At 46.8% G+C, this 20,000-nt stretch overlaps 2 protein-coding genes across 2 annotated transcripts in view; one reads left to right on the forward strand and one right to left on the reverse strand.

Annotated features, from left to right (window-relative positions):
- The window catches only part of jph3b (junctophilin 3b), a gene marked incomplete at both ends in the record, with an annotated part of 20,640 nt that extends 13,934 nt beyond the window's left edge, over window positions 1-6,706 (forward strand). The window contains 3 exons of the mRNA XM_083666100.1: window positions 1,810-1,934; window positions 3,839-4,842; window positions 6,626-6,706. Coding sequence (XP_083522226.1) covers window positions 1,810-1,934; window positions 3,839-4,842; window positions 6,626-6,706 — 1,210 coding nt within the window. The remainder of the gene's footprint in view (window positions 1-1,809; window positions 1,935-3,838; window positions 4,843-6,625) is intronic.
- A 5,833-nt stretch (window positions 6,707-12,539) lies between these two features.
- klhdc4 (kelch domain containing 4) lies at window positions 12,540-19,302 on the reverse strand. Its single transcript, XM_083665591.1, has 12 exons — window positions 19,127-19,302; window positions 18,751-18,842; window positions 18,382-18,460; window positions 16,534-16,632; window positions 15,780-15,916; window positions 15,539-15,631; window positions 15,250-15,412; window positions 14,940-15,018; window positions 14,555-14,763; window positions 13,873-14,287; window positions 13,464-13,589; window positions 12,540-13,066 (listed from the first exon to the last, which is right to left on the reverse strand). The coding sequence occupies exons 1-12, from the start codon at window positions 19,223-19,225 to the stop codon at window positions 12,894-12,896; spliced, it is 1,764 nt and encodes a 587-aa protein (XP_083521717.1). The 5' UTR covers window positions 19,226-19,302; the 3' UTR covers window positions 12,540-12,893.
- Between the last annotated feature and the right edge of the window lie 698 nt (window positions 19,303-20,000).

Genomic DNA, 20,000 nt, shown 5'->3' on the forward strand with positions numbered 1-20,000 from the left:
GACTTACATGCCAGCACATGTACTGCTGTGTGTGTGTGTGTGTGTGTGTGTGTGTGTGTGTGTGTGTGTGTGTGTGTGTGTGTGTGTGTGTGTGTGTGTGTGTGTGTGTGTGTGGGGGTGTGTGGGTGTGTGTGTGTGTGTGTGTGTGCGTGTGCGTGTGCGTGTGCGTGTGTGTGTGTACGGGGGTAGTCACTGCTCTATTTTCAACTGATGCAATTGAGAGAGAGAGTTCATGCAGTGCACAGTAACACTGAATGGAAGATTCCTATCCTCCCTCCCTCCTCTCTCCTCCTCCCATTCTCTCCCTTTTCTCTCTCTCTCTCTCTCTCTCTCTGTCTCTCTCTCTCTCTTTTTCTATCTCACTTACTTACTTACTTACTTGCTCTCTGTTTCAGCATCTTTCTCTACTGCTGTATCTCTCTCTGGTGGTTCTTGCTCTCTTGCCTTCTTTGACTCATTCTCTCTCTCTCTCTCTCTCTCTCTCTCTCTCTCTCTCTGTCTCTCTGTCTCTCACTCCCTCTCTCCCTGCCGTTGCTAGGACAACAGTCCAGTAGCGCGTTAGCATCAGTGCAGAGCAGGTTAGAGATGGAGAGCTCTCTCCTTCCTCACACCTGACCTCAACTAACCCCCTCACACTCACCCTAACCATAATATACATACATACTAATCATTTATTATACTCTAACACTCTTTTAAACTCATACAAGCCCCCCCTCGCTCTCTCTCTCTCTCTCTCTCTCTCTCTCTCTCTCTCTCTCTCTCTCTCTCGCTTTTTCTCTCTTACACACTCTGACACACACACACACACACACACATATGCGAGTGTGCGCGCACGCACACACACACACACACACACACAGTACTGTGAGTACTCTGACAGGGACAGCATGCCTCTGCTGCCACAGTTAGGAGAGCCAGGAGCAAAAAGAAACAGAGAGAGGCAAAGAAAAAATCAATAAGCATCGACATGCAATACTGCACCAAGACAGTTACTGCACAAACAAGGAGGATAGAGGGGGAAAAAGGAGAGGAAAGGGACAGAAAATAGGGTGCATAAAGAGAGAGACAAGGAGATTGAGCAGAGGTGTCAAATGATTAACTGGTGTAGCTATAGGATCATCCGGACATAGCCTGGTGTTTTGCTAACAACAATGTCAATTTTGAACGATTGTAAATGCAATGGAGGGTCTTTTAAGAGGCCCCAGTGGTAAAGCATGAAACTATATGTGTTTGTTTCACTCTTGCCTCCTTGGGACAGGTCTTTTATGAGCTCAAAAGAGATGTCTAGTCTCAATGGGATATCACCTGTATAATTGAGGGATAAGTAGATGCATTATCTGTGCTCTGGTCGTCAGCAAACTGCAGGGAGAAACCTCAGGCGAACACAGGTAAAACAGATGGCAGAGACATAATACACACAGGGGAACGTGGTAAGGGCCATCATACACTGGGCTTATTGTTGTTGTTGTGTGAATCATTCATAGGCACAGCTAGCTCTCTTAGTCCTGTGAGGGTTTGACCTTAGAGAGAGCTGTGTCTCATAACAGGGAGGAGTCCATCGACTGTCACTGTACTGTATGTCAAGCAGAAGAATGTGCCAAATGCCAATTACATCTCGTGTGTCATTCATTGAGTCTCCGGTGTTGTTTAAATGCACTGACACCTCTCTGTCTCTGTCTCTGTCTCTGTCTCTGTCTCTGTCTCTGTCTCTGTCTCGTTCTCTCTCCCTCTCCCTCTTTCCTTCGCTCTGTTGTTCCCTTCCTGCTCTCTCTATCCCCTCCCCCTCCTCCTCCTCCTCCTCTCCTCCAGGACGGCCCATGCGCGGGGGAAGGCGGAGGCAGCGGTGGGAGCCGCCCAGAAGGCCCAGGAGGAGTGTCGCCTCGCCAGGGTCACCGCCAAAGAGTTCTCCCCCTCCTTCCAGCACCGTGGAAACGGTGAGTGCGCCACCAGCCACCGCTCGCTGCCACGTGAACTGTCACCACGGCGACCATCCAAATCAAAAACACACCCACAGCAACAAGTCCAGATGATACAAAACAAATACAAAGCAGTGTTTTGTTTTGTTTTTCTTACGAGCAAAAAAACTTTATGTCACTTAATGTTCCCACAACTTCGTAGTGTAACTGTGTCATACAGTGGTAGTATTTCATGCTGTATACAAATACAGTGAGGTGCCCATCCCGAACCACGTGAATGTGTCCTGAACATGTTACTTCTGAAGAGAATGGAGAGAATACCAGTGAGTAAAAGAGAGAGTGTGTCAGTCTGAATAGGAGTAGGAGTGTGGGTGCTGTACAGTACGTGCTCGTGCCCCATGAGACCGCTTACCCACAGTGCTTTGCAAGGAATGAGTGATGGAGGCAGCAACAGGAAGCTAGAGGGAGGTCAACAATGACCTTTCTAACAAGCCCACGCAAGGCACACACACACACACACACACACACACACACACACACACATACACACATAAACTTCATGACACACACACACACACACACACACACTTCATGACAGACACTAACTCCCTGGCCCGTGTGTTTTTTTTCCCCACGTACCTGAATAAACCTTGATAGCTGTTTTTAATGTCATGACATTATAGAGAATCACAGTTACAGGTTCCCTAGGAAGCTGTCTTTTCCCTCACAGCCACAACAACAGGGCCAGGGGTAATGTCAGTAAGCCCTTGCACACAGTATCCATCTGCACCCTAGCACATAGTTAGGCTCCGAGAGAGGAAGGGCTGTGCTGCCTGTTGTTGTTGAGGAAGGGTGTGTGTGTCTGTGTGTGTGTGCGTGTGCATGTGTGTGTACGTGTATGTGTGTGTGTGTGTGTGTGTGTGTGTGTGTGTGTGTGTGTGTGTGTGTGTGTGTGTGTGTGTGTGTGTGTGTGTGTGTGTGTGTGTGTGTGTACGTGTACGTGTATATGTGTGCGTGTGCGTGTGCGTGTGCGTGTGTGAGCCAGGCTCAGACGTCTGGGAAACAGAGGGGTAGGGTGGGGGGCAATGCAGAGGAGTGAAAAGCGTAACTGAGTAGAATTCTTAACCAGCCTCCTCTCTCTGGTGCTGACTTTGTCAAACCTTGAAAAGAGGCAGATTCCACAAACGGTGCAGGGCTGGCTAGGAATAGTCTGTCCAGTTTAAAGAGATATTCTATTCTATTGAACAGTGAACATGTTTGCATTCTAGAACCATGACTACATTTATCTTGAGAAAGTCAATATATGACAGTTTGAACCATTCCAGATATTTTGATTGGGTTTTATTTCCTTTACAGTATACTGGCATGGTCTGGATGACATGAGTGTAGCAGAGAACTACACTTGTGTGTTAAATAACCTTTCCTTGGACCTGAAACTTGCATCAGCTCCCCTCCGTAAAGGCCTCTCACAGTCCTTGTGACACGTAAGAGACCCAGGTTCAAAACCCAGTCAGCCACATTAGCAGTACAGCCATTCATGTCCTTCAAGGGGTCATTTGGTTCACATGAAAGAAGTCAGACATTCATTCGGACTACATGAATTTAAAAACAAAGAGGAGGGCGTACAGACTCTAAATCTTTCACTTTGAACTGCATAGGGTGACGATCAGTGCATTCAGACCAGGTCCTGTGGTCTCTGTCTGTGCTTGTGTTCGGAATGTCTCACCAGGTTGTGATAATGTCTAGAATGTCTGTCTCTGTGCTGTTCCCTCCCCCCCCCTCTCTCTCTCCCTCTCCCCCTCTCTCTCTCCCTCTCCCTCTCTCTATCTCCCTCCTCTGTACTATTGGCCATGTTCTCCTGGCTATCTCTGTCTCCTTGCTGTCACACTGTCCTGATTCTCTCTCTGTGTTTGATTGGTCAGGGGTGGAGTGCCAAAGGCCAAAGCACCAGACATCTAGTGAGAATGACATGGAGGTGATCTCCAGTGGCACCGGCCCTGACAGCCCTGAACTCTACATGAAGGGCACCACGCCCCCCAACTTGACCCCTGACCTCAGCCCCGAGGCCAGCCGCCCCTCCTCCCCGCCTCCCAGCCCCTGCGCCAAGCCCTCCCATCGCACCAAGAGCGCCCGCTTCCTGCGCCAGAGTGCCGTGGACGATGAGCGTGGTGGCGGGGGAGGGGGTGGAGGCGGGAAGCAGGAGATCCAGGTGATGATGGAGGGGCGGGGCAGCGGAGGAGGAGGGGAGTACCTGAGGGCCAACAGCTGGAGCGAGGACAAGCGGCCCTCTAAGGGGGGCAGCAGGGGGGGCAGCAGGGGCAGCAGTCGCTCCACCACCCCCTCCGTACAGGACGAGGCCCGGGGGGGCGGGCGCACCAACGGACACAAGCACACCTCCTCCAATCACAAGTCCCGGGAGCATGGCTCGTCCAATCACAAGCCGTCCAGGGACAGGTGGGCGGAGTGCCCGTCGGCGTCGTGGACGTCCACGCGTATCCACGGCGACAGCCTAGCCCACTCGCGGCTGCTGGAGCAGGACGAGGAGAAGCTCAGCAACTACGAGATGGAGATGAGGCCATTGCAGCCCATGGACTCCAAATCCCAGAAGCCCTATGGGCCGGGGGAGGAAGGGCGCCATGGTCACGGAGGCGACGGCCGCTCCCACACGCTGCAGAGACAGCGGCATAAGAACCGGGAGAACCGGGAGGGTCGGGAGGCGGCACGGCCGTCAGGGGCGCGGGAGGGCAAGGAGGGGCGGGAGGGGCCGGCCCCAGACTCAGTGCAGCAGCTGGACAGTCTGCGTAAGGGGGACAAGCTGGAGGCTCGGCCCCTGCGCAGGGACCTCACCCTCTCCCCCCCACAGAAATCCTCACCCATTGCACTAGAACACGACGGGGGCAGTCTCACCCAGCTCAAAGCAAACTCGGTAAGCCGGAGTTCTTCCTCTCAAGACAAACATTCTAGTCACAATTAGTCAGTTGTAGTGCATGTGCCTACATGCTGGAAAATAGATCTGAAGCATCACAACCAATAGGAACATAATAAACCACACTCACAAAAACTCTGGGCTGCAACTTAATTCAGCTCCACTGAATTCAATGATACATCCTACTACAAACAATGTCACGCATGTGCTGTCTCACACAGTGTTATGACAACAGGACATGGTGTTGTATAATAGGGGTGATGGTGAGTAAGTGGGTTAGTAAGCATAGTTAGTAGGATTATCCCTGGCTCTGTTGAGCCTTTAGACTGGCAGGTTCCCCAGACAGACATCCACCCTGGTGGGGTCTTTTAACCTCCCTCTGTCCCCTCCACAGCACACAGCCACAAAGTCTCTCCTAGACACAGATATCACCCACTTTCCCCTCCACACACACACACACACAAATACACACACACACACACACACACACACACACACAGCTTCAACTATCACCCACTGGAGCTCCCTGCACCTTAGTAACAGCAGATTGGCAAACTAGCTCCTTCCTCAAAGCCGCCCCCCCATTGGCTGCCCCACGCTCTGTTGCTAGGGAACAGCTTATGCCTTGCTTCAACGGTAGCCAATCAGTGGGCGCGCCATGGTGACTGGAGGGAGGGAGGGAGGGATGGGAGAGGGGGGAGGAGGGGGGGGGAGATGTTTGCAGCCGCAGAGCGAGAGAGAGAGAGAGTGAGTGAGAGAGAGAGAGAGAGAGAGAGAGAGAGAGAGAGAGAGAGAGAGAGAGGGCTAGTAATGCAGTGGACTTGTGTAAGACAGCAGGTTCACATGAAACCCAGATACAATCACACACAGGGAAACTGCAGACTCAAGAACTGCACACCATGGCACTGTTAAACCCTGTCAGACCTCCACCTCCCTGTCGTTGATTCTATAACAGCACAGAGAAACATACCTATGAGCATGCTGTACGTAAACAGACGCCAACACACAGAGAGTGACACTGTCTGCATATTCACACTGTTGAATCAGAATGATCTGTGAGCTTAGGCGCCAACGTTGGCCATGGAGAATGCACTGGGATGGAGACAGACACAGGGTCACAGTCATTGGGATGAGCTTCCACATGAATTATACATGCATAGTATCCTCATGGTTTATAATTCAGAGGGCATCGGTGCAGAGTAAACATAGCTATTCTATCAATGGGGAAGTATCGTGTTAAAACAGTCTCTTTATTATTCTGTCTTTAACACAGTCGATGGTTGATGTGTAGACTGTAGATATCACACAATGGACTTATTGATGTGATGATAACACAGGGTGATGCTCATAGTCTCCTTCTCTTCTCTGATTGCTCCAGTCAGTTTTGCGTGACACAGTTACATAAGCCAGTTAGATGATCAGTAATAGTGTGCTGTTTAAACATGCTGTGCCTCCAACAACATGCAGCCTAGTCTACACTAGGAGCCTCATCTTCATCAGAATACTTTATCTCTCCAGTGAACCTGATGGTACACAGTAATTACCGACTTACCAACAAAAGAATACATTTGTTGTGTCCTTGCTTGTGCGAACAGGTAGGGAAGAGAGTGTGTGTGTGTGTGTGTGTGTGTGTGTGTGTGTGTGTGTGTGTGTGTGTGTGTGTGTGTGTGTGTGTGTGTGTGTGTGTGTGTGTGTGTGTGCGTGCGTGTGTGTGTGTGTGTGCGTGCACATGTGTGTGCGTCTGAATTAACACTCTCTATTCTTTCCCCTCTCTCCTCCGCAGGGCTCCAGCTCGATTCTGGTCGTCATGGTGATTTTGCTCAACATCGGAGTCGCAATTTTGTTTATCCACTTTTTTATTTAAAGATGTATTGCCTATTGGTTCATATTATTATCTATGCTATTATTAATCATTGGTATGAGTATTATCATGACTACAGCCCTTGACTGTGTCCGACATTGCTGTAAAGGGTTCAGTGCGAGGCTAACGATACAGGACCACAGACAGAATGCTAAACTAGTACAAGCTTCCCAACGCCCATACTTGGAGATAAACCTCCGCTCAACATTTCTGCTTTAATTCTCTTCTAAACCTGAGATGACCTGTTTTTCATCTTAAATCATAGTTTAAAACAAGATTTGTAACTTATAATTTAACTTAATGTATTTTTATTTTTTTTTCTCATGTAATGATATGTTAATGGGGTATTTACTTTTGTATTCCTTACTTGCCTTTTTCTCTCTGTTGATATTGCTGATGTTATTTCAGTTTTAGTTGGTTTGTTTGGGGAGGCAGATGAGCGCTGGCCCTGCCTTGTGCCTGTGGTACAATGATGAATCGGCTCAGTCCCATTCTTTACCCTGCTTCCTGAAGTGTGCACTTCCTCACACCCCCCCTCATGCATTTCAAAGCGTTTGATTGGTGTAAGTTAAAGCATGGGCTAGAGGGTGTTTATCTATTTATTTAACCTTTATTTAACCAGGCAAGTACGTTCTTAGAACCAATGATTAGTTACAATAACTTGTGTCAGCAAGTTTCCTCCATATATCATACACCAATCCTTTCCTTTTGATTCCATAAGGAGGAGTGAATGAGTGTACACTTAGGGGAGAATTTTAGAGAATAGGACCTTTAGCCAGAGTGAAGGTAGTAGTTGGAGTTACTATCTGGCAGGGACTCTGTTCACATAGGAAACAAACAAGGTTGAAAGTGATGGGAAACGGCCCCTTGTCCTTTGTCCTACCCCCTACGACATCACTTCCTCTCAGGCATGTTGTTTCCCTTTCCCAATATTATTTCTGTCCCTCCTGCTCCCCATCCTCCCCAGCAGTCCCTTCATTACAACCATACCCACGTTTCCCTCCTTACCTGTCTCATTATTTTACTTTCATTTGATACCTTACTACATCCCCCTATTTTTGACAACCATCTTCACAACGACTTCCCCAAATAGACCACAGAATGTCATGGCAAGCAGGTGTTTCAGGAAAAGGAACAAATATTTGTAGATATTATAGATAAAATCATTTAGGGCTACCAAAACAAACACACTACAGACATGGTTACAAACAGGAAATTGTTTACAATCTGAAAAAACAGAATCACTAATAACAACACTAATAACAACACACTGTAACCATAGCAACCTGGATAACCGTGTTAAATCGTTGCAAATTTAACAACTGGGGTTACAAGGAGATCACCACATAAATCTGTCTGTAAGAGTGGGGATAGTTCTGTCTGAAAGGGCTTCACCTCTATGTTTATCTACAAAGGTAATGTGAAACAATTTCTCTGTATGGTACAGGGAAGAACTTTTGTCTACTCATATGCCCCATCCACCACCCCACCCCCCCCCCCCCCCACACACACACACACACACACTGTGTATACACACATGCACAAACACATGCACGCACACACTAACACACACACAAACACGCACATATACACACACACACACACACATACACAGAACTCACACTCATGTAGAATGTGTGTGTGAGTGGGAGTGATGATGATAGGTTCTATTCATATATAAGATATTGACATTCCAACCGCTCTACTCTCTCAGTGTCTCTCTGGCCTTTAACGCGCAGGTTGAACTTTATTAGAGGACTAGTGCATGACATCCTGTCAGTTCTCATCCATCTGTTCCACTGGCCCCAACAGAGCCTCCCTCTCTCTCTCTCTCTCTCTCTCTCTCTCTCTCTCTCTCTCTCCCTCTCTCTCTCTCTCTCTCTCTCTCTCTCTCTCTCTCTTTCTCTCTCTCTCTTTCTCTCACTCTCTCTGCTCTTGTTATCATGAGAAAAGGTTTCGGGAACACTTTATCTTACAGTCCTTATTAGTACCTTTGTATTTGTTATCTGGCATATTTTAATGTGAAATTACAATGTCAACAATTGGTTGATAAATTATCCGATTCCTGATAATTGACACGATAAATTCTTGAGTGACAAAGTAGTAGTTCTTGATGATGTGATCATGCTATTACCATGTAAATAGATACCAGGTATTTAGGGAAGTGTAAAATAAAGTGTTGCCTAGTGTTTCTCCAAACCTCCCTGGCCAAACACACCTGGTGCCACTGGCTGAGCTGAAGATGTCGACGGCACGCCCAAGTACAAGTCTATAGACTGTTACGTTCCAACTGCTGCTTTTAAAACGATTATTTACCAAGACAGAAAAAAAAGAAAACGAGAAAAAAAAAGGTTTTTTAGCTATTTGCAAGACGTCTGAAAAAACGCCAACTGCCTTGTTTTATAAAGTAAAAAAAACAACTTTAAAAATGCATGCTCACGTATGTTTTAGTTTTGTATAGGTACATTTGTGGGGGGGGGGGGAGAATACAGAGAGTCTCCTCTAGTTTTGGAAGCAGTATGAAGGGGTGGGGGGGTGGGGGGGGTGGGGGGGGGGGTTGAAAAAATACAAATAAAAAACACATTTTAAAGTTTCATCCCATTGCTGAAAGGTTGTCTGTTACGGGCTTTCCAGAATCTTCCAAAGGACAAGTAACCCTGGGATAGAATTACTACAGGGGCCAGGGGGCTGCTGCTGTCCTGTCTGCATCTGCACCCGGCTGCCTCTCCCTCTCCGTGACCAATCCCAAATCTTAGACTAAACAAGAGAGAGAGAAAAAAAAACTGACAAACCAAGAGAAGTGTTTTGTTTATTTTTTATAGCTGGCTAACTTACTCAAAGACTCTGAGATGTTTTTATAGCATGTGTGTGAGGGGCTTGTACTGTACTCCCCCCTCCCCTTGGTCCTCCTGGTCCTCCTGTCTGTGATCATCCCCAGTCTGTGTGTGCTCTCTCTCTCTCTCTCTCTCTCTCTCTCTCTCTCTCTCTCTCTCTCTCTCTCTCTCTCTCTCTCTCTCTCCTCTTCTCCTCTCTTCCCTCCATACCTCTCCGTTTCTCTATCCAGCACAGTAGTAAACTAAGAGAGCTGTTGATCATGTGAGGAAATGAAAGCCGGGGTCAAATGTGTGGAGTTTTATTTTCCAACAACAGCGTTTGCTTACCCTGTCTTGATTTCCTGAGGTCTGATGATGAGGATGAGGATGATGATGATGATGATGATGTTGAGAGGTGCAGAGGTGAAGAAGATGTCCTGCTGAATTCTTCTCCTGTATGTGGGTTTTTCTACCATTCAGACTGGAGGTGCCCATCACCCTGTGAGCCCATCGCATGCCCAAGCATGCCCAGCTCTTTTTTTCTCTCCTCCTCTCTTTTATTTCTTTACTTTTTTGGGGGGGTCTGTTCGTTTTTTGAGTTATGTGGAGAAAACAATGAAAGTGTTTGAAAGAATACTCCTGGTTTGTGGTTATTGAATCCTCCTGTCTCATCCTCTCGCTCTCTCTCTCTCTCTCTCGAAGTCTTGTTCGACTCAAATTTCTTCTTCCACTTCATATCAGATATCCTTCTATTCGCTCATTGACTTATCTTTGAACTTCATTAGCAAGTAGAGTTGCTGAAATGTGTCAGAGAAAGAGGACTTTGAACTGTATTACCCATCAAAATAATGTAGCTCTATGTCTTTGTGTGGTATACTACTGTATATTGTTTGATCTTCACACAGTGTGTTTGAAAGTACACCACGGATGCAGGGGGAGTGAAACAAACTGTTACTTTAAACCACACCATTGGAGAGGAGGAGAGGGAGGGTCGCCATGGCAACCCTGACTGAGTATTATCTTCCGTCACACGAGGGGCGTGGTCAGACGGATGGGGGTGGGGCTTGTCTCCTGGGACCCATCTTCTCAATGAAAGGGAGGGGGCAGAGAGAGTGAAGAAGAAAGGGAAAAGGAAGAGGAAAATGCTGCCTCAAGCTCAGCACACTTTGAAATAACCATTATACTCTGAGCTGTTCCCCCTCAATGCCACTTCAATCTGCATGTGAACACCAACATAACCTAGTCAGAGTCATGGTCCTCCTCCATATCAACTCCCTGTAAAGCCCCCCCAGCCAGCAGTGTGTAGTGCGTGTGTGTGTGTGTGTGTGTGTGTGTGTGTGTGTGTGTGTGTGTGTGTGTGTGTGTGTGTGTGTCTGTCTGTCTGTCTAATTGTCTGTCTTTCAATCTTCTTATCTCTCTGTCTCTGTCTCTGTCTCTCTGTGTTACAGTTACAGCTCTCTGTCTCGTTGTGTTCCTGTCTGCCTGCCTGCCTGCCTACCTGCCTGTCTACCTGCCTGCCTGTCTGTCTGTCTGTCTGTCTGTCTGTCTGTCTGCCTGCCTGCCTGTCTGCCTGTCTGCCTGCCTGCCTGCCTGCCTGCTGTCTGAAGGGAAGCTAAGCCAATTTCACCACAGATTACTGTAATAAAATCACTGTGTGCAGTTTAAACCCTGCCTGTCCCACCACTAGAAGAGGATTACGAGTCGTTTCTCTAAATCTACTAGTGGGAGTAGAGAGGGGTTAGAGGGAGAGGCAGTACTACTGTTGGAGGGGGTTGAGACAGGGTGAGAGGGAGGCAGCGCCACTATTGGACAGGTCGAGTGATGAGAGAGAGGTGGTAGAGAGGGTGAGAGAGGGAGGTGTGTCTGTCAGATACTTGCCCTGAACAACTCAAATCGTATCAGATTCAGAGTGTATACTTACTATATGCAGTTGTTGTCTAAATATAAACGTAAAAGCAAATAAGGTGTGATAGCATACGGAACAAGAGGGCCAATAAACGATGGCAATTATTCCTTCTAGGCTGCACTGCAAAAAGGCCCTAATTGGGTATTATCACAGACAATATAATTACAAAACACACATAAACAGATTAAAAAGACAGCGTATGAAATGATACAACTACCAACTATTAACGTAACCATACACTCCTGAGTCTGCCTCTTTTACTCACACACACGACCACTGACGCGGTTCTGACGAGCTGCATGTGGCCCCCAGACGTCAGAGTCGCGCCCCCAAAAAAGACTCTTTTTAGTTATTTATAATATCAGTCTTTTTTTATTACAGGATTTAAAATAAAAAAAGGGGATCGCGGACGAGAAAGGGAGAGAGTGAATGAGTGGGAGACAGTCTGCAGCATCCCAGTAACCTCATCCATCTCTCTGCTTCGCAATCTATTATTCATCACTCCTCTCTTCTCTCATCCCTCGTTCTTCTCAGCACAGAAAAAAATAGGTCACTCTGGGATGGAAGAGATCTGCTGTTCGTTTGGAGGCACTGATTGCTTCCCTGACACATGATCTGCCCAGCTCTTGTCCTCACCCCTCTCTCCACCTCTATCCTGCTCTTATCTTCCTCTCCAATCCCTTGCTTCTTGAATCTACACCCCTCTGTGTGCTATATCTTTCCTCTCCATCCCACACATGAAATGTTTAATCTGGTCTGGATAGGTAGAACTAAAACAGATATTGTACTACCTCAAGCATACAGCAGGGGGAGTATGATCCCCATAGGTGACTTTAATGTGTAAAGTAAACAGAAGGGGGAGCCTTGTTCACATTATGGCTATACTACAGTAAAAGAGGTCTTTGGTTTTTGGTTGAGATATTCCAATATAAGGGTTAAGTTGTTAAGCATCTAATAAGTGGTTTCAAAGGCTCTTACTTTAAAGTCTAATCAAGACAACATATGCAAGATGAAGAACGTGGAAGAGCCTGGGGACTAACAACTACTTATCAAGAACCTTTTCACCATCAAACACAGAGGAATGATAAAAAAACAAAACAGAGATAAGATGGTTGAGTTGGATGTTTAATGAGAAAGTGCTTTACAGAAGTTTTACAGAACAGGATAATCATACAAGGGCTTGAGTGATGACAAAGACTTCCGTAACATTTTCTTTGAGGGGCAAAACATAAATGTGAGTACATTATACATTGTACATCGAGTTATACATACTGTATAAAACAACTGTATATTTTTATGTCACAATTACAAAGGCAGACAGGTGATGAGGTGGAGAGTGTTTACAATGAAAGACAGAAGGACAAGTTACTTTACAGGTTCCATCTTCACCCGCACAACATAACTTTCACTCACCATCTGGATCCATATCTTCATACACACACATACTGTACACAAACACACACACACACACTCACTGCTGGTCTTCATAGAAGACTTTGGCCATGGCTACGCCCACTTTCTGCACCTTCTTGTCCTTAGCCTCAGCGCCCATGTTGGCCCGCGCCAGGCCCACCCAGTACTGTTCCGTACGACTCTGGAAGTCTTCCAGAGATTCATCTGGCTTCACTGGGGGGTGTTCCTCACCTGTAAACACACACACACACACAAACACACACACACACGCACACACACACAAACACACAAACACACACGACTTATTGCTGATGCACTGCTACTGACTGTGTGTGTAGATGGCTTGTCCCCTGAGGCTTTCTATAAGAGGCTTTGGGCTTTGGCTTTGGTGCAACCTGTTCACTGCTCTGTGACTGGCACAGTGGGCTTGAGCCACGCATGGGGCTCAAAATGTATCGTGCAAATCTCCAATTCACATCAATGGCTGAGTGACTCAGCCCTATATGAACATAAACAGGGTAGAAATTGAATCCTCTGCCAAGGACTAAATGAAAAGCAGGTTGGAAAGAGGGCAGTAAGAAAACAAGATGCAGAAAAGAAAACGGAAAAAAGAGAGAAATGTATGTACCGTCTTCTTCATCACTCTCTTCTTCTGATTCCTCCTCTTCGTCTTCACCTCCTTTAGCCTCCGCCTCTTCCTCCTCGTCATCCCATTCGTCCTCTGACCCTGACTCCTCCAGCCACTCCTGTGTCTCTGCAGAGAGAAGGGGACATTGTGGTCAGGAACAAACTCAATCTGACCCAAACATTCAATCCAGACCTGGGTCAAAACAATATTATAATAATGTTGTTGTTTTGTTTTTTTCCAATGACTTCGGGTGCTCTTACTTTAGCTTGACCAGAGTAATGAATCCAATGGTAAAGTCCCAAAAGGGCAAACCACTGCTCAACTGCAAGTTAAATCAAGCACACCTACAGTAACTGAAAGAAAACCACTACAATTAGTGCCCAGGTCAGCTTCCATCCCTGTGACTCACTGGGGTCCATCTCCACCAGGACCTCCCATTGGTCCATCTTGTGCAGGTCCAGACAGTAGAGGTCGTTCAGGGTAAACTGGCGGTCGCCCACCTCGAACATCCCACCGTACAGATACAGCTTTCCGTACTTCACCGTCGCCATGGCGCTGGAACGCGCGCAGGGCTCCACCAGTGGAGCGGAGGCTGCACCCTCGTCCTCTTCGTCCTCTTCCTCACTCTCCTCCTCGTCTGCCTGGGTCCCAGGGATCAACTCCTTGATGGTCATGACGGTGCCGTCTTCTGTCACGATCTCTTTGATGACTTCGACGGGTCCCTGTGCCGCGGCGCTCTCCTCCTCCGTCCCCTCCCCCGTCCCCTCCCCCTGCTCCCCGCCTTTCTTCCCCCGCCGCCGCTTCTTCTTCTCTGACTTGCCCCCCTGGCGACAGAGAGGGAAACACCAACACAGAACCACTTTGTTTACATGTGGAAAACAAGGGGGTTCTGGTCGAGCCAGTAAGAACCGATTATCCATCTACAACATGCAGGAACGTGTGCAGTGACAGTACAAATGGGTTTTTTTGGACTGTGAGACCACAAAGTCAGATGAAGAGTTTGGGATGTGCATTTTAGTTAGATTAAACGATAATCAACATGTTTGATTGTTAATGGGTTGTGGGTGTGTAAACCTTGAGGTGAGGTTTACCTTAAGCTGAGCAGGGAACCAGCGGCTCTTGTTGGTGTCGTACAGGTACAGGTCGTTATAGAAGTCTCCCTCCAGAGTCTCCTCCTCCTCCTCGTCACACACGCCTCCAAACAGCAAGGCCCGACCCCCCGGCCCCACCGCTAGAGAGAAGCCCGAACGGGGGGGGGGCTTCGACCCAGAGGGGCTCACACGAGACCACGACCACTTCTCTGGAGGGGAGAGAGCAGGGAGTTGATGGGGAAATACAGCAAGGAGAAATCCCATTACTATTGTCCTGTGTTTTCTAGGTTCGGGCAAGTTGGTAAACACTTGTCAATAATTACGGTATGTGTGTTTTCTCCATTGAGAAGCCATATGTCTCACAGTCCAAAAAAACTCACTGTACCTTGGTCCTCCTTGCCCTCTCTCTTGAGCAGGAACATGTCAGAGTGGATGGTTCCCTTGTCGACATCCTTCTTAGCTCTCTGAAAGGGTCAACACAAAAGACACCTTTTATTAGCAAGGTCACTGTAAAGACTCATACAAAGGAAGAATGCTGAGAGAAATAGCTCATCTCATGGGGCTGAATCCTCTTGCATCAATTCTAAATTGATGTTAAGGGATCATTTGTGTTGTAACGGCTCTCCAGTTAGGATGCAGTTCTTAATTTTGTATACACAGACTAAAATCACTCTCTCACACACACAGACACAGACCACTTTAGAGTATCCTCCGTAGATGATGACCCCGGTGGCGTCGGGGGTGGAGGTCATCTGGCAGGCGGAGCGAGGGGAGGGGCCTGTGCCCGAGACGGGGAGGCGACTCCAGGTGAAGGAGTCCAGGCTGAAGGAGTAGACGTCGTTGTAGTAGATAAAATCCCTGTGGAAGGAGGAAGAGAAGGATCAATCAATCAATCAATACCAGACCTTCACACATCATATGATCATGCTTTGGCCTTATCCATGTACTTATCCCAAACAGTATTCCTCCTCCTCCTCTACGTACCTGGCACTCTCGTGGAAGCCTCCGAACACCAGCAGCTGTCTCTTACTGAGGACCATCCGATGTCCACTCCTCCCTGAGGGACCGCCTGTAACCCTGCAACAGAGACACACAACACTCATACATGAATCAATCAATCATACAGTCAACGAATCAATCAATCAAATTGTATTTGTGTAGCTTTTTTTTTTTTAAATGATTTTTAAAATCCTATTTGAACCCAGGTCTGGACCTGTCCACTCACTTGATCTGTTCCCAGGTGTTTGTGGCCAGATGAAGAACCCACAGGTCTTTGTAGTGGTAGAACTGTTCCCCGTCCGGAGACGCAAACTCCCCTCCGAACACCCACAGCTGCCCCCCTCCCTGAGGAACTACCACCGCCTGAGAAGAGAGAGGGGAGGGAGAGAGAGAGAGAGGAAAGGTAGACAGAGAGGAGAGAGAGAGAGAAACAGACAGAGAGTCTATATACTATCTGCCTTGGAAATCTCTGTAACCAGTTCATAGCTCTATGCAGGCATCTATCTATGCAGTGTCTGACCCCTGGTGGTCAAATGTGAGCATGACACATTACCGGGCAGGCTGCCAAAAGAGACCTGCAGTGAGAGATACCACTGCACCACAATTTCACAATAACAGGGAAAAGTATCTCTTAAGGTGGAGCTACTCTGTGACTTCACCAACAGCATCTGTTGTTGCCTGCGTGAGCAGGGGATGTAGATTGAGAAAGAGGGAGGCAATCGGGTGAGCTTTGTGGAGTTCAAGGTGAGAGAATAGAGAGTTTAGTTGAAGCTGGGGGGTTATATATAGTTATATACACATATGCCATAGCTGATGCTTTTACCCAAAGCGGCTTACATTGCAGTGAGTGCATACATTTTTCAGTATATATGGCCCCAGCAGGAATCAAACTCACAACCTAAGCACAACCTAAGCGCCATGCTCTACCAACTGAGCCACAGAGGACCACAGTTGGAGGATGGCACAAGGTGCATAGTTACCTGATGGGCGCAGCGGCGTGGAGGAGGGTTGGGGATGTCTGACTTGACCCAGGTGTTCTTCTTAATGTTGTAGAAGAACAGGTCGTTGTACAGGTACGTCTGAGGAAACACAGAGAGCTCTCACTGTCAATGCAACAGCCAACAGAGTCACATAAAGGAGGTCAGTGAGCTAAAAGTACAGTATATACAATATACACCCACTGAGAACTTTATTAGGAACACCTGTATACCTTCTCATGGTGAAGGCGGTGTAATGGTGTGGGGAATGTTTTCCTGGCACACTTTGGGCCTGTTACTACCAACCAATCATGGCTTGAATGCCACAGCCTATTTGAGTATTGTTGCTGACCATGTGCATCCCTTCATGGCCACAATTTACCCATCTTCTAATGGCTACTTGCAGCATGATAATGCACCAAGTAAAAGTCGTCTCAAACTGGTTTCATGACAATGAGTTCAGTGTTCTTCAGTGGCCTTCCCAGTCACCGGATCTGAATCCAATAGAACAACTTTGGGATGTGGTAGAACGGGAGATTCACAGCTTGAAAATGCACCTGAAAAATCGGCAGGAACTGCGTGATGCAATCATGTCATCATGTACCAGAATCTCAAAGGAATGTTTCCAACATCTTGTGGAATCAATGCCACGAAGAATTGAGGCTGTTTTGAGAGCAAAGGGAGGCCCTACCCAGTATTGGTATAGTGTATAGTGCTCAGTGAGTGTATATACTGCATTTTTCCCACTTCTTACAGATATATTCAATCTCTCATTGTTCCAGTCTGTTTAAAAGTAACCACCATTGTGCCCCAAAAAAACAAAAGTTGCCTAAATTACTATCACCCTGTTGCACTACACATCTGTGCTTTGAGAGGTTGGTCAAGGAGGATCAACTCCACCCTACCATACACCCTGGTCCCATTCTAATTTGCATACCGCCCAAATAGATCCACGGGTGATGCAATCACCATTGCAGACCTGATCACCAACAGCGATGAGACAGCCTACAGGGAGGAGGTAAGAGCCCTGGCAGAACAACAGTGCCAGGACAACAACCTCTCCCTCAACATCAGCAAAACCAAGGAGATGATTATGGACTATAGGAAGAAGGGGGAATTCAATTTGGCATGGCCCCTCAGATCCTCACCAACTTCTACAGTTGCACCATCAAGAGCATCCTGTCCAGCTGCATCAGCTCCTGGTTCGGCAGCTGTACCGCCCTCCACCGGAAGGCTCTGCGGAGGGTGGTGAAGACGGCTTAGTCCATCACTGGGAGCAACCTCCTAGCCATTCAGGGCATCTACAACAGGCGGTGTCTGAGGAAGGACTGAAAGATCACCAAGGAGCTCCGCTATCCCAGCCACGGTCTGTTCTCTCTGCTACTGGCTGGCAGACGGTACCGGTGCGTCCAGTCAAAGACAGACAGATACCGAGACAGTTTTTACCTCCAGGCCATAAGACTTTTGAACAGCTAACCCTAGCTGCCCACCTACACTACTTGCTGCTCTCCAGCACCTAAACAATTTGCACGGACTCTGCAAATTGTATGTATATATGTATACAGTACCAGTCAAAAGTTTGGACACACCTTCCCATTCAATGTTTTTTCTTTATTTTTATTATTTTCTACATTGTAGATTAATATTGAAGACATCAAAACTATGAAGGAACACATTATGTAGTCAACAAAAAAACAGAATATGTTTTATATTTTAGATTCTTCAAAGTAGCCACCTTTTGCTTTGATGACAGCTTTGCACACTTTTGGCAAGGTGTGTCCAAACTTTTGACTGGTACTGTATACACATATACACACACATCTATAATCTGTGACTTGACTTGAATCTTACCTTTTTCCCGTTGAAAAACTCCCCCCCAAACAAGATCAACTCATCCTTATCAGGGTGTGCAGACAATGAGGAGTTCAACCTAAGGGGAGATAACGTAAACAAGATATCACCTGTCTGTCATCATCATTACCTGACACCTGTGTGACATCATGAGCTGACGCACGTCCATACAGGGGCCTGTTTACATGCAATATCACATGACGTTCAGGTAGAAATGTACTGCGTAGAACAGATTGTGAGTGCCTGCCATGTAGAGAATATGGAATCATGATAGCAATATACATTCCACATACTATCTGCAATGTTGAGTTCCACAGAGTTTTTTGGGGTAATACATCCCAGGTGAACATCAATGATGGAACAAATTACCGGGGAGAGGGGGGTGGACAGGTGGTCTCCACAACCTGGGTCTTCTTAGCATCCAGAGACTGGAACTCTGCTATCAGAGCCTCGAGGTCCTCCTGTAGGATGGAAGAGACAGAGGGAGGACAACCATGGAGTGTATTATAGCTGGGGCCAGTATGTGCAATACTGTACTGACAGGTAGTTTGACGACTTCGGCATCTCAGCGTGTTTATTCCCTTTATGTTATGACTGTAATGGTGAATGAGTTGCATACAACTTCTGTCTGATAATACAACAACCACAATATCTCAGACAGCGCTCACTCAACCAATGACTTTGGAAAAGAACACACACCACAAAAAAAATACTTTCTAGCTTTCTAGGAGGCATGGAGACGTACCTCCTCTCGTTTCGACCTTTTAGAAACCTTTTTCTCCATTTTGGCAGCTGTCTTCACCGCTCCTTTCACTTTATTTTCTTTTTTGCCTTTTTTCCCCATTTCTCCTGCAGTTGTATCTACGACAGAGGTCTGAGACACTTATTGAATCTGATCCACATGGAATTGTCAAAATAAAACCACGTGCTTACTTCTTCCACTGACAGCAGGATTCACTTCCAGCAACAACACAGACGATAATGTGGGTCTACAAAATACAATTGCGCCATCTGTTGGACGGGATGAGTAATAATCAATAGGCATGTTTTCGGTTCTGGGACTACAGTTTTTGTCATAAAATAATCACAATTCGTAGAATATGGGAAGAAAATGTTCTCTTGCAGAATAATCATGGATAGTGTACTTCTTTGGACCAGTGGTTAAAGCAACATTGTGGACTGACCTTTCAATTTCTGAACAAAAGGACATTTTGTGCTCATAAGAAAAATACTATGTTTGTTTGCCTAACACACTGGATACATTATGTCTTACGTAAGATGTAGTTATGATGAAGTATGCTATAACAGGACACTTAAGAGAGGGAGTACATTCTCTTAGACAGCAACCCGTGGTAGCATGCTACGGTATCATGATGAATTTTTCCAGGAGTTTTCCAGGAGTTGACTCTTAATCACTCATGCAGACTCCATATTCCTCCTTAAGGTGTGGAATGTCTCATTGCTGGAGAATTGATTAGGGAAGTAGGGAGGGAAGATAGGGTCAGTTTACTGTGGAACTCCTCTGACAGACATAAACCATGTGGCGTCCAGCTTCATGTATACACTTCACACCAACCGTCTAATTGGGAACCTTAAATGTTGAGGGTTTTTTAAGCCAG

Source organism: Argentina silus (genome assembly GCF_951799395.1).
Source record: "Argentina silus genome assembly, chromosome: 3".
Lineage (NCBI taxonomy): Eukaryota > Metazoa > Chordata > Actinopteri > Argentiniformes > Argentinidae > Argentina > Argentina silus.